The sequence below is a fragment of the Caretta caretta genome, chromosome 23 (genome assembly GCF_965140235.1).
Source record: "Caretta caretta isolate rCarCar2 chromosome 23, rCarCar1.hap1, whole genome shotgun sequence".
Taxonomy (NCBI): Eukaryota; Metazoa; Chordata; order Testudines; family Cheloniidae; genus Caretta; species Caretta caretta.
In genome coordinates, this window is record NC_134228.1 from 2,763,593 (window position 1) to 2,777,391 (window position 13,799).

A 13,799-nucleotide genomic window follows, 5' to 3' on the forward strand; every position below is an offset into this window, starting at 1 on the left:
CTTAGAGTTAGAGCATCTGGCCTCCTGGGTTCTGTTCCCAGCACTAGGAGGGCAGTGGGGTCTGGTGGCTAGAGCACATCGGGGAGCCAGGACTCCTGAGTTCTGTCTCCAAGAGCCCTGTACTGCTGGCTCCAGAATTGGTCCTTCTGTTCCTGGCCTCAGTGACGTCCTGCTGTGGCGAGTCCCACAGGTTAACGAGGCTGAAGTGGGAGAACAGTGCAGGATATACCTCTGTCTCCCCCTGCCACAGGTGCAGACCCAGCCCCTGCAGCACCTGACCCTGCACGACGAGGAGGAGCTAGAGAGCATCAACCCATGCAAGGACCTGTGGGTGAGCAAGGGCTATGAGGACTACAGGCGGGCGGCAGTGCAGAAGCGGGAAGCCGACCCCGACAAGGTCGGCATGTGCGTGCACTTCGAGAAGGGCAGCAAGGAGCGCCGCTTCCCTGCAGCAGGGGGGGGCGGCGAGGGCCGCCTCAGAGACCCCAAGGGCTCCCCATCCTGCCGGATCCATGCCGCCCCTTCGCCCCCCAAGCAGAAGCACGCCAAGGAGCCAGGGGCCGGCGGCGGGGCGGGCTCGGAGGAAGACACCGTGCCCTCCCGCTGCGTCTATTGCCGGGACGTCTTCAACCACGAGGAGAACGGGCGGGGCCAGTGCCAGGACGCGCCGGACCCCATCGGACGCTGCGTCCACCAGCTCACCTGCATGTGGTGTGCCGAGAGCATGCTGTACCACTGTATGTCAGACTCGGAGGGCGAGTACTCGGACCCTTGCTCCTGCGACCTGGGGCACCCGCACTTCTGCATCCGCTGGATGGCGCTGGTGGCCCTCTCCCTCGTCGTGCCCTGCATGTGCTGTTACCTGCCACTCCGCGCCTGTCACTGGTGTGGGGAGCACTGCGGCTGCTGCGGTGGGAAACACAAGGCTGTGCGGTGAAGCCGGCTGGGGCGCGGCGCTCTTCTTGGCTTGGCTGGGGGGGAGAGAGGCGAAGAGACGGAGGCGGTCTTAAACGGCGGCGGGGGGGCTGATTCCCCCTTCTCTTGCACGCCCTACCCCCCGTGTCCCGTGTTTGGAGGGGGAGGGACTAGGCGGTTTTATTCCGAGTGTCAGGCGTGGCTGGTGAGTTTCATTTTTTTTTTCCTTTAAAATTTCAACATTTTGGGTCCGTTTTTATAAAAAGAAAAAATTAAAAAAAAAAAGAAAAAGTAATGGAAGAAAGAGAAAACAAACAAACGACGGTCTCAGGAGAGATGGGTAGATGGTCATGCGGGGGGCAGTTTTACCCCCTCCCTTCCTCCTAGCTATCGGGGGGGGGGAGGGAACAAATAAAATTTAACCCCTCCTTCACCCAATCCAGCTGTGTCCGCACACCTGTTTGTGTGTGTGCAGTGGTGGGGTGACCAGTAGACTATGTTACCCCCTCCTTCCTTTACCCAGTCTGACTGGGTCCACAGGGATTTCTTTTCAATTTTAAAAAAGGGTTACAAAGAACAACAGAAGGAAAGAAAATATCCTAAATGGATATTCACTGGATTTTTATTTTGTACTCAGGAGGGAGTCCAGGGAGCAAGAGAAACTAATTTGTGCTGAAAAATGCCCCTATATAAAAAACAAAAACAAAACGAAAAAACCTTCCCTGCAGCTTTATAACCGCACAATGCTGGGGCATCCTTTTCACAAGGACGACAGGCAGACAGGGTTCGATTTACAGGGTACACAAGCTGCAGCACCCCTCCAAGTTCTGTCCCCCACCCTCCCCGCCCCAATACAGTTCCCATGGTTTATTTCTGGGTCCCAGGCTGGAACAATGGGGCTCCCCTTGAAGTGTTCGCTGGGCTACAATTTCCAGGGAAGTTAGGGAAGGGTTGTCTGCAGCTCCCCTTGTGACACCCCTTCCCCATTGATGTCTGGCATCTACCTCTGTTTTACCCCAGTCACCACAGAGCAGAGAGCTTGTACAATTCAGTCTCGTTCCCCATGCTGTTCCCCTCTCTCCCAGCAGGACAGGGGTAAGACTGTGAGGCCAGCCTGGCCCCTAGGGGCAATGGATCGGGGAGGTCTCTGGACTCCATGGGAATCTCCTCCCCCGCCAAATGGGCAAAGGTGGGTTGGGTTTTGAGCCAGCCTGATACCACACAGCGGGAGATCGGCGCTGCGGGGTTGCCAGGCAAAATCTCTTGGGCAAAGCACCAGCTGCATCCATTCCCAGCAGGGCAGACTTTACCTAGATCGTAGGTTCTTTAGCCCAGGGTCATGCACGGCCTCCCTGTCATTGGAGCAGGACGGGAAGGGGAGTTGGATCCCGAAACTGTTATTTTGGAGCTGTTGTAACCTGGGGTCATGGTGCTGACCCTGCTCGCTCTCTGTGTTAAACCCAGTTGGGAGGACTTAGCTTGGTACTGCTGAAAAGAAGAGCTGGATTCCTAAGGAATTTGGGGTCGAAGAAGTATTGGCCTTGGGAATCAGGACTCCTGGGTTCTCTTCCCAAATCGGGGAGAGGGTAGGATCTAGTGGGTTAGAGCAGGGGGGCTGGAAACCAGGACTCCTGAGTTCTATTCCCAATTCTGGTAGTGTGGGGGTGGGATGATCTAGTGGATTAGATCCATGGGACTGGGAGTCTGGACTCCTGGATTCTCTTCTCTGTGTTGGGTGGGGAGTGGGGTCTAGTGGTTAGAGCAAAGGATTGGGAGTCAAAACTCCCGGGTTCTGTTCCCAGCTCTGCAGCTGTCTTGCTGTATAACCTTGGGCAAGTCACTTAATCCCGATGTTCCTCTAGTCTCATACCATTCCTCCACCTACTGCTTGCACTGCCTAGCAGTGAAGTATTACCAAGCCTCCCTGAGGGACAGGACGGGAGCCCTCTTGCGACATTTAAGACTAGACTGTGCAAAGCCACAGGATGTGGTACTCAGGGGCTGACCCTCCCTGGGACCCAGTGAGTGTGGAATAGAGGGGCTGATCTCTCCAAATCCAGTGGGGGTGAAGCAGAGCTGCCTGAAAGCACTTTGATCTCTGTCCCTGGGCCCCACAATCAGTGGGAGGGGAGGGGAAAGCAAAGAAAATCCAGGACCAAAAACCAGTGGGACCCTCGGAGTTTTACCCCAGCTGAGTCATTACCCCCCATCCTACCCCACGCTGGCTGTTTGGGGGCCCCTGTGTGACATGAGTTTGATGGAGCTCAGCTCACTTCCCACTGGGATGAGGCATCAGCCTTCCCACTGGGCAAAACAGGTCCCCCCTGCCACCCCTTGCTGCCAGACGTGAAACAAAGCCAGGGACCTCTGGCCAAGGGAAGCTCCTGGTCAGGTTTTTTTTTAAAGCAGCTGCATCCAGCTGACTCTGGGGTTGTGGGAGGGGCTTGCAACAAGCCCCACCTCTTATTTATTTACTTCTCTCTTTTTCCCCTAAGTCGGGACAACTGATTTTTGTGGGGGAGGGGGGGTGTCCCTGCAGCGCACAGTGGGGCAGAAAACCAGAGTGATGCGGGGGCAGGTTGGGACCCTCCGCATCTGCTAGCACAGATTGTCCTCTTGCTTAAATCGGGAGTCACACTAGTTCAAATCAGTGGAGTTACAGTGGTGTAAGTCAGGATTATCTGGATCAATAGCATTGCACCAGTGTAAATCAGGAGTGACTCCATGTAGATCAGTGGCAGTACGATGGTATAAACGAGGGATAACTCTGGATCAGTGGTGTCTGCTGGTGTAAATCAGGAGTAACTTGGTTTAGATGAATGGAGTTACTCTGGTTTAGATCATTGTGGTATCATGGGTGTAAACCAGTTGTAATTCTGTTTGGATCGATAGCATTACACTGGTGTAAATCAGGAGTATCTTGGGTTAGATTAGTGGTGTTACACTGGTTTAGAACATTGAGGTTACATCAGTGTAAATCAGGAGTAACTTGATTGGAATCAGTGGTGTTACATTGTAGTAAATCAGGAGAAACTGGATCAATGGTGTAATTGCAAGGAGTGTGGGGTTTATGGGGCTAGAGTACGATCTCTTTACACTGGTGTAAATCTGGAGTAACCACAGAAAGGCAGCATATTGAGGCCGGGCTGTTTCTAAGGGAATGGGGTGCCTGACCCAATGGGAGCCTGGCACCTAAATCGCTTCTGCTCCTTTGAAGATTCCCAACCTGAAAACCAATACGTGAACCTCGTTATTTTACCTGCTGCACAGTTAGCCTGGGGAACTCAATGCCACAAGTTCTCCTCTGAGGCCAAAAGTTTAACATCCTTCAGAAAAACGACTGGATGTTTATACAGATAACTAAACCTAGAAGTAGAATATTAAATATCTTTAAAATAACCAAGAGTTTTGGCAGGGCTATAAACCCTCATGCTATAGGGCATGACCCAACCTCTGACTATCAGGGGTCAGGAGGGAACTGACCCTATGGGCCAGCTATGCCATAATTACCCAGTAGGGGGCACCTCTTTCTGAACCATCTATTTATTGGCCTCTATTGGAGACAAGAGAATGAACTAGAAAGACACTTGGTTTGATCTGACTGTCCATGTGAACCTAATAGAGTGACCCTAGTTTTACCCCAATGTAAACAAGATTAGGGCTTGGCCTGGCCAGATTTGAGTGTGTTCAGTAGTACACTGGGTCCTATTCCCATTTCTCCATCCTTGTTCTTTTTTTCAAAATCTTCCCAGAAAACAAAACAAGACAAATCATAACTGTATAAAACCTGGCAAAGCTGTGTGTGCCAATGACCCTATGATAACCTTGGGGCCAATACAGCAGGGAGCCGACCGAAATACAGAAGGGTGCGGAGAGCGGGTCTTGTATATTACTGCAGGAATGAGATTCTTTTAATGCTATTTTATATATAAAAAAGTGCAGAGGGGGGCAGAGAGGGGGAAAAAAACCAAACAAACAAAGAGAAAAAGTTAATATTAAAATTTTTTTGTGGTTGCCAATCTAATTTTTTTCCTTGTTTAAGTATTTTATCAGATTTGTATATTCAATATTGTCATTTCTGTGTATTTAAAAAAAAATTAAAAAGGGGGGAATGGAATCAGAGGAGAATGTTCTATTTAAAAGTGTATGTTGTATATTAAATCTTAGCAAAAGTGACTCTTAAATGTTTTCCCCTCCTTCTGTGGTGGGGTTTGGAGGTGCTGGTTCGAGCTTCCTAGATTTATAGGTCCAGAAAGGGATCATTCTGATCAGCTATGGCCAGATTCAAGAGATGCAAATAGTTTTCAGACACTGAAATGTGCCAGTCACACACAGACCAAAGTGTCAGATGGTTTTATTGCAACATCAACAAGAGATAAGATGTTTCAAGCAGCGCTAAATTGCAGCTGCTCTTAATGATTTTAAAACTAGAGTAAAAGAAAAATAATCCAATATTTCAGCTATCGTTATATATTATGATTATATCTATTAGGACACGTCAGAAGGGGATGGCATATTGTGACAAAGGCCCTTTGTTTTCAGGTTTTATTCTGTTTAAAATTTCCTGGGAATTTATAGGGGTTTATTGCAGAAATTAAACGGTGCAAAAAATTGACTTCACAATTTTCTGGGTAAATATTGGAGTGAATGGTGGGATGGAGGACAGAGAAAAAGCAAGAAATAGAGAAGCATATTGAAAGTCAAAGCAGCTTAATACTGTGGTTTATTTCATGAACTGTACATTAAGAAAAAGAAAAGGAGTACTTGTGGCACCTTAGAGACAAACCAATTTATTTTGAGCACAAGCTTTCGTGAGCTACAGCTCACTTCATGGGATGCATGACTGAATATAGCTCACGAAAGCTTGTGCTCAAAATAAATTGGTTAGTCTCTAAGGTGCCACAAGTCCTCCTGTTCTTTTTGCGAATACAGACTAACACGGCTGCTACTCTGAAACCTGTACATTAACAGTAAATACACATATGTACGTGTGTGTATCTTCCACTCCACCGCCTTACTTAGACAGACAGCCTTGCATGTACGTTTCAACTAATTTGTCTTTAACATCAATATATCTACCGGATGTAATGGGTTGGATTTGCTTAACGGAATCAGTATTTTCATGTACTTGAGCAGTCTAAACTTTGGGTGAAAATCAGTAAAAACTGCATAATAGCTTTTGTAAAAGCTAGGGATTTGTTGGTTTAAAAACCAAAAATGAAGGGCCTTAATTATGATATATTGTAATAATAAAAATAATCTTGAAATGGAAAAAAAAATTCAAAATGAAATTTAAAGGGGCCCAATGAAAATTCCCAAACTGTTTTTTTTTTGTTTGTTTCCTAGAGGTCTGTGAAAATGTTTGTTTTTCTGACTTGGAATGAAACCAAAGTTTGAAGTGTAAACGTTTCCCACCTAATGGAAATTCTGAGTTCCAGTCAGCTCTCGTTGGGAGAATGTGCTGCAACTTTATACCTGTAGCGACTTCCTCTCGACGTAGTGGGTAGAGCAGTGGACACCAGGAGACCTAGGCTGTTCCCAAGTCTGCAGCTGGCCTGCTGGGTAACCTCGGGAAAGCTACTTGCCTCACTGTGCCTCAGTTTCCCCCTCTATAAAATGGGGATAATGGTACTGCCCTCTTTTTGTAAAGTGCTGGGACATCTTCAGATGACAAGAACTAGAGATTAGCAGGGAGAAGAAATCCAGGGGCTCGACTGCTGTAGCCAAAGAGCTGGTGTTTTTCAAGTCCCAGCTCCTGGAGTCATGACACTCTCCTGAAATACTGGCTTTCATTTTAATGGGAAGACCTTTCCAGCCTGGTGGTGGTGGTGGGAAGAAACTGCAATACATGTCCCAAATGTGCCCCTACTGGACTGGAAAACAGGTAGCCCAAAGTGCAATAAAACAACCCCAAAAACTAGTTGGGGGGGGGGGTGTCTTTGGATTTTTTAAATCTCCCGATGGCCTCTCGGGACCCAGCTTGTAGGTTCTGAGCCCGTGGTGCTGGCAGGCAGTTTCCCCAGCGTGGCAAGTAGGTTGCTGCCCCTGGTACTGGGGCCCAGCCTGCGGTGATGGTGGACGCTGCGGGGAAGTGGAAGGAGCCGCATCACCAGCACAAAACCAGCAGCGTCTCTGGCAACGATGGAGGAGGAAGAAGCTCTCGGCTTGGCCCAGAGGCGGGGGGAGGGGGGGGAATGAAAGACTCTAGTTGAGAGGCAGGTTATATGGGGGAAAGAGGCTGTGATTGGCTGGGAGGCAGGTTATATGGGAAGAGGAGGCTCTGGTTGGCTGGCAGGTGGGTTATATGGGAAGAGGAGGCTCTGGTTGGCTGGCAGGCGGGTTATATGGGGGGAAAGCAGCTGTGATTGGCTGGCAGGCGGGTTATATGGGGGGAAAGCGGCTGTGATTGGCTGGCAGGCGGGTTATATGGGAAGAGGAGGCTCTGGTTGGCTGGCAGGTGGGTTATATGGGAAGAGGAGGCTCTGGTTGGCTGGCAGGCGGGTTATATGGGAAGAGGAGGCTCTCATTGGCTGGGCAATGGGTGACGGGTGGGGAGGCTGTGGTTGGCTGGGAGGCGGGTGAGAGCGGAAGGGGAGGCTCTCATTGGCTGGGAGTCGTTATTCTACCTTCAGCCAATCCGCTTCCTAGCCTCCCGAGCCCCGCCCACTCCGTCCCCGTAGCCAATCGGGGTGCAGAGGGGGCGGGGCCTGTGCGTGGCTGCTCTGCGACCTGCTGGGAGTCTTTGAACTTGGGGCCGGGCCGCGGCGCGCGGCGCTGACCCCGGGCCATGGAGCGGCGGCCGGCTGGGTAGGGGCGGCTCGGCGCGGGGAGCTGGGGGGGTGGCGTGGGGGACGTGGGGTGCAGGGGGCTGTGGGGATGGAGTGGGGGGCGTGCCCGGGGGGCGTGAGGTGCAGGGGGCTGGGGGGGTGGAGTGGGGGGCGGGCGTGCCCGGGGGGCTGGAGGAGTGGAGTGGGGGGCGTGCACAGGGTGCGTGGGCGTGCCCGGGGGGCTGGGGGAGTGGAGTGGGGGGCGTGCACAGGGTGCGTGGGCGTGCCCGGGGGGCTGGGGGAGTGGAGTGGGGTCGGGGCATGCAGGGGGCTGGGGGAGTGGAGTGGGGGGGTGCACAGGGGGCATGGAGTGCAGGGGGTTGGGTGGGTGGAGTGGGGGCATGGGATGGGGGGCGTGGGGCTGGGGGGGTGGGTGTGCCCAGGGGGATGGGGGAGTGGCGTGGGGTGCGTGCACAGGGGGCATGGAGTGCAGGGGGTTGGGGGAGTGGAGTAGGGGGCGTGCCTGGGGTTGGGGGAGTGGAGTGGAGTGGGGGGCGTGCCCGGGGGAGTGGGGTTGGGGGAGTGGTGTGGGGTGCGTGCACAGGGGGCATGGAGTGCAGGGGGTTGGGTGGGTGGAGTGGAGGGCGTGTGTGGGGGGCGTGGGGTGCAGGGGGTTGGGGGAGTGGAGTGGGGGGCGTGGGGTGCAGGGGGTTGGGGGAGTGGAGTGTGTGGGGCAGGGGGTTGAGGGGGTGGAGTGGGGTGCGTGCATGGGGGTGTGGGAGGAGGGGGCAGTGGGTGTGGACGGTACATAGCTGGGGGGATGTAGGAGCAGGGGGCTGGGTTCTGGGGTTGCGGGGGCTGGGAATCAGTGGGTGTGGAGGGTGTAGAGGTTCTGGGGGTGGAGGGTGGGGGAGCAGGGCTCTGGGGGAGATGGATGTGGGGGGGGACAGGGAGAGCTAAATGTTCCAGGGTGAACAGGGAGGTGGGTGCAGTGGGGGGAATAGGTGCAACTTTGGGGAAGAGTTGGGGGGTGGGGGGCAGTGGGGGGCCTGGCACACTGGCAGGGGGAGCTGGTGGTCGGATCTGGGCTCGGCTGCCAGGTCTGTGGGGCGCTGAGCCCTGCCCCGTGTGCCCAGGTCCCTGGGGCCGCTCTCCGAGGAAACCTTTCCCCGCCTGGCCGAGGCCGGGGTGCGGAGCCCCGAGTTCACCGCGCTTTGCGCCCATCTGGTGGCGGAGCTCCGAGCCCTCTGCCCCTTGGAGGAGGACCTCAGTCCCACCAGCGGTGAGTTACCTGCCGGGAAATGAGGAGGGAGGGGGCTGGCCCGCCGGGGGTGGGGAGTGGGACACGGGGCCTTTCCTCCAGCGGCCCTGGTGATGCTGTGACCTACCTGACACCAACCCCGGAGTGACAGGGGAGCTCTGCTCCCAGCTGGGTCCCCTGGGTTCGTTATCACAGATAATCATACTGGCAGCGTAATTACACCCTGGGGAGGAAGCGTATCCCAGTGGTTAGAGACCTGGGATAAGTTTCCTGCCCTGCCACGGACTCCCTGTGTGACCTTGGCCAAGGCACCTAGCTTCTCCGTGCCTCAGTTTCCCCATATGTGTAATAGGGATAATAGCTCTGCCCTGCCTCCCCAGCAGGGTGGTGAGAATAGATACACTTTGGGGTGCTCAGATGCTATGGTTATGGGGCACACAGATCTGCCAGAGAGTGTTGTTAATCTGCAGAACTGGCTGCAGCAGGATGTCGTGGAGGCAGATACACCCCAGTTCGTGATCCAACGGTTTATCACAAGAGTAATCCCATTTCCACACACACATCCCGCGCTCAAGCCAGCCAGTCCCCGGCCCTGGGGCTGGATGGGAGCCAGTGCCCCCTGGGGGAAAGGCCCCGTGCCCCATTCCCCACCCCCTGTCCTGGGGCGTTCCCTCCCGAAGAGGCAGGGCTTGCTCCAGCAGCGGGGTGTTGGCTGTGCAGCCCGCCCACTCCGTGGGGTGCGGTGGGGGGGCGGAAGCATGCCAGGGGCGCGGGGCCCAGGGATTCATCGGTCTCTCCTGTTCCGGTGCAGGCCCTGAAGACGCCGAGACTTTCCAGATTGAGCTGAGCGGGCTGCTGCAAGAGCTGCATTGTCCCTACCCCGCGCTCACCACGGGGGACGTGACCGCCCGGCTGGGCAGCGCCCGCAGCTGCCTCCAGCTGCTGAGTGAGTGACGGCGGGAAGGGCCCTCGCTAGTCGGTAGCCAGGACTCCAGGGTCCTATTCCCGACTCTCCCAGAGGAGTGGGGTCTAGGGGCTGGGGGAGAGCCAGGACTCCTGGGTTCTATCCCAGCTCTGGGAGGGGAGTGGGGTCTAAGCAGATGGTTTGGAAGTGGGGAATCGAACGCAGGAGTCCTAGTAGCCCTGGGCCAGATAAAGATCCCCGCCCCGGAGGGCTGGCACATGTCTGACACCCGGTGCCCAGAGCGTCCCCTCTGCCCTGCCAGCCGCAGCCAGAAGAGCCCCGTGTCTCTCTCACCCCCGTGTTCCCTCCCAAGGCTTCCTGAGCTCAGAGCTGCAGGCCGCCCGGCTCCTGAGCTGGAAACGCCCCCCTTCGCCGCAGCAGGGAGAGGGGGCCGAGGCTGCCCGGCGAGAGCTGCGGCTCATCAGCCAGGCGCTGGGCAGGCCGGAGCCGGCCCCGACTTGCCCCGTTCCCCAGCTCCTGGAGGACATAAAATCCAAGGTGAGGAGTCAGATGCACCGATTGTTGGGAGAGCTTCAGGGCGCCTGGGGCTCGGGGACCTTTCCCCTCTGGGGGCGCCAGCCCCGATCCGGCTGGCTCGGGGAGCAGGGAATGGGACATGGGGCCTTTCCCCTCTAGGGGGCGCCAGCCCTGATCCGGCTGGCTCGGGGGGCAGGGAATGGGACATGGGGCCTTTCCCCTCTAGGGGGCGCCAGCCCTGATCCGGCTGGCTCGGGGGGCAGGGAATGGGACATGGGGCCTTTCCCCTCTAGGGGGCGCCAGCCCTGATCCGGCTGGCTCGGGGGGCAGGGAATGGGACATGGGGCCTTTCCCCTCTAGGGGGCGCCAGCCCCGATCCGCCCTCAGGGCAGGGGCTTGGCGGCAGCTCCGAGGCACCGTGCCGTGCAATGAATAAACAGGGCTCCCCAGCTGCAGGACGACAAGCCCCTGTTGCTGTCTCAGGCTGCTGGAGCCGCCCGGCAGGTGTCGCCTTTCCCTCGCCGGCTGCAGTTGCCCGCGCCATGTCTCCCTGCTTAATTCGCGTTCTCCCTCCTAGGTAGCCGAGGCCCTGTCCGCGCTGCCCCCCGGCCCCCAGGAGATGGCGCCGCTGCTGAGGGCGCCGCTGATGGCTCAGCAGTGGGTACGGAGGGGGTGCGGGGGGCGGGGGTCGCGTGGGCCAGCGAAGAACCCACGACTTTGCTCCTGGCTCAGGGCTGGCCCTGGGTCAGCTCCCGGCTGCTGCGGAGCCCGGCCTGGGCCGCAGGGTTCAAAAGCAGCCGAAGGGAGTTAGGCCCTTGATTGAATCCCGGCGCCTGACTCCCCTGTTCCTGCCAGAGAATCCCGGTGCCTAACCACCATGCACAGACCCACCCCACTGCATAGGGCTCTTAACAGACCTTCATGAAAGGATCATAACTGGGTTTGATCCCTGGCAGGGGACTGGGGTCTCGTGTGTGAGTGGAGGGGGGCTGGGAGTCAGGATTCCTGGGTTCCGCCCCTGCCTCCCTCTTTGGCTTGGAACAGGTAGCACCCCTCCCTGTTCCTCAGTTTCTCCCCTGAGGGGGGCCAGTGCAGTGGGAGGAAAAGGGGGGGCTGGCTTTCTGGCAGCCTGCAGCTGAGCGGCTGTCTCTGTCCCTCCCGGCTAGGAGGCGCTGGAGGGGGTCCGGCGAGCCCTGTGCGCCGAGTACGAATGCCGCAAGCGCATGATGATCACGCGCTTCAACGTCACCCTGCAGTCCTTCCACTGGTCCGAGAGGGCGAAGGTGAGGGGCCGGGGGGATTCCAGTGAGGGGAGAGGCCTGGCTGGTGCCAAGGAATGAGACACGGGGCCTTTCCCCTCTGGGGGGTGATGGCTCCCATCTGGCCCCAGGGCAGGGACTGGCTGGCTGGGGGGGCAGGGAATGGAACGTGGGGCCTTTCCCCTCCGGGGGGCGCCGGCTCCCGTCCGGCCCCGGGGCGGGGACTGGAACGTGGGACCTTTCCCCTCTAGGGGGCGCCGGCTCCCATCCGGCCCCAGGGCGGGGACTGGCTCGCTGGGGGGGGCGGGGACTGGAACGTGGGGCCGGCTCCGGCTCCCGTCCGGCCCCGGGGCGGGGACTGGAACGTGGGGCCTTTCCCCTCTAGGGGGCGCCGGCTCCCATCCGGCCCCAGGGCAGGGACTGGCTGGCTGGGGGGGGCGGGGACTGGAACGTGGGGCCTTTCCCCTCCGGGGGGCGCCGGCTCCCGTCCGGCCCTGGGGCGGGGACTGGAACGTGGGGCCTTTCCCCTCCGGGGGGCGCCGGCTCCCGTCCGGCCCTGGGGCGGGGACTGGAACGTGGGGCCTTTCCCCTCTAGGGGGCGCCGGCTCCCATCCGGCCCTGGGGCGGGGACTGGAATGTGGGGCCTTTCCCCTCCGGGGGGCGCCGGCTCCCGTCCGGCCCTGGGGCGGGGACTGGAACGTGGGGCCTTTCCCCCTCCGGGGGGCGCCGGCTCCCGTCCGGCCCCGGGGCGGGGACTGGAACGTGGGGCCTTTCCCCTCTAGGGGGCGCCGGCTCCCATCCGGCCCCAGGGCGGGGACTGGAACGTGGGGCCTTTCCCCTCCGGGGGGCGCCGGCTCCTGTCTGGAGTTGCGGAGGCTGCGGAGGGGCCGGGTCCCAGGGGCCCTGGGCCGGGGGTGTCTGACCTGGGCTGACGCTGTCTCACCGGGAAGGATTTTTCCTCCCACAGGCCCACGGCGCCGCCCTGCTGGCTGCCCTCTCCCCGCTGCGGCAGGCTGAGTCGGTCGCCTCCGGCGTCACCCTGGCCCGGCTGCTGGCCGCCCGCGAGGACGCCTCGCGCATTGTCAGTGCCAGCAGTGGGCTCTGCCGCCACCGGACCAGCTGCGCCATCAATAAGGTACGTGCAGCGCCCGGGCCGGGGGGGGGGGGGAACACGCAGCCCCGCCCCCATGCAGAGCAGCTTGCTGCCGGTGCACGAGACACACACCCCCCTCGTGCGTCGCACCAGGACCAGAGCTCTGGCCGGGCCAGGCGCTGGTCCCTTCCCACCCCGCCGTTCGCTCCCTTTCGGGGTGGGTACAGCGGGGGGAGGAGGGGGCTGGGTGTCTTTCTTGCCTTTTACCTCTGCTCCTGTTTTCCCCACCCCCCCGGCAGGTGCTGATGGGCGGCGTCCCGGACCGAGGGGGCCGCCCCAATGAGATCGAGCCCCCCATGCCCACCTGGGAGAAGAGGCGCGAAGGGGGGGGAGGCCAGCCGCGCTGGGGCCGCCGGAGCAAGAAGAAGAAATGAAGCCCGCTCTGTCTGTGCTGGGAGCTCCCCCCCCCCCCCCCCCCGCACACACGCTGCAGGGGGGACGGGCAGAACATCCGGGGGGCAAAGACTCAAGGACTCTAGAGCCGCCCTATGCAGAGTGGGCGGTGGAGGGGAGTTGGGGCTCAGAGGGGCTGCTGCCCCCTACAGCCAGGGGGTGATAGAGCAGCTACTGATCAGAGGTCAGGACGCCTGGGTTCCATCCCCAGCTCTGGGAGGGGAGTGGGGTCTGGGGCTTAGAGCAGGGGGGGCTGGGAGCCAGGACTCCTGGGTTCCATCCCCAGCTCTGGGAGGGGAGTGGGGTCTGGGGCTTAGAGCAGGGGGGGCTGGGAGCCAGGACTCCTGGGTTCCATCCCCAGCTCTGGGAGGGGAGTGGGGTCTGGTGGCTAGAGCAGGGGGGCTGGGAGCATAAGAAGTCAGGCTTGGAAACTCTTGGGAGTGTACCATGTTGCACTTTCCACGTTGCCCAGCAGGGGGTGCTGCAGCTTTTGCCTTGGCAAGCGGAACTCGGAGCGGATTGTTTTGGAAGGGGGGCGGGGAGGATGATTCTCGTTTGTAAACTGAGGCACGAGGAGGCTGCCTTGCTGGCAGGGAGCGGGAGGGTCCTG

The 13,799-nt window shown here is 58.5% G+C and overlaps 2 protein-coding genes across 6 annotated transcripts in view; both read left to right on the forward strand.

Moving 5' to 3' along the window:
- Positions 1–5,091, forward strand: part of SPRED3 (sprouty related EVH1 domain containing 3) — a 28,733-nt gene extending 23,642 nt beyond the window's left edge. For all 5 annotated transcript variants that reach the window (XM_048833320.2, XM_048833319.2, XM_048833318.2 and 2 more), the window contains one exon: positions 251–5,091. In XM_048833320.2, the coding sequence (XP_048689277.2) occupies positions 251–937 (687 nt within the window). In that variant the 3' untranslated portion in view covers positions 938–5,091. The remainder of the gene's footprint in view (positions 1–250) is intronic.
- Positions 5,092–7,605: 2,514 nt separating this feature from the next.
- FAM98C (family with sequence similarity 98 member C) lies at positions 7,606–13,435 on the forward strand. Its single transcript, XM_048833347.2, has 8 exons — positions 7,606–7,722; positions 8,819–8,964; positions 9,755–9,889; positions 10,221–10,405; positions 10,962–11,045; positions 11,551–11,667; positions 12,611–12,778; positions 13,036–13,435. The coding sequence occupies exons 1-8, from the start codon at positions 7,703–7,705 to the stop codon at positions 13,168–13,170; spliced, it is 990 nt and encodes a 329-aa protein (XP_048689304.2). The 5' UTR covers positions 7,606–7,702; the 3' UTR covers positions 13,171–13,435.
- Positions 13,436–13,799: the final 364 nt, after the last annotated feature.

What these genes read in the sequence shown, in the direction of transcription:
- FAM98C (XM_048833347.2), top strand. Translation starts at nt 7,703, where the DNA reads ATGGAGCGGCGGCCGGCTGG. An exon ending in ACTGGTCCGAGAGGGCGAAG is followed by an intron (nt 11,668 to 12,610) that starts GTGAGGGGCCGG and finishes TTCCTCCCACAG; the next exon opens with GCCCACGGCGCCGCCCTGCT. An exon ending in CCAGCTGCGCCATCAATAAG is followed by an intron (nt 12,779 to 13,035) that starts GTACGTGCAGCG and finishes CCCCCCCGGCAG; the next exon opens with GTGCTGATGGGCGGCGTCCC.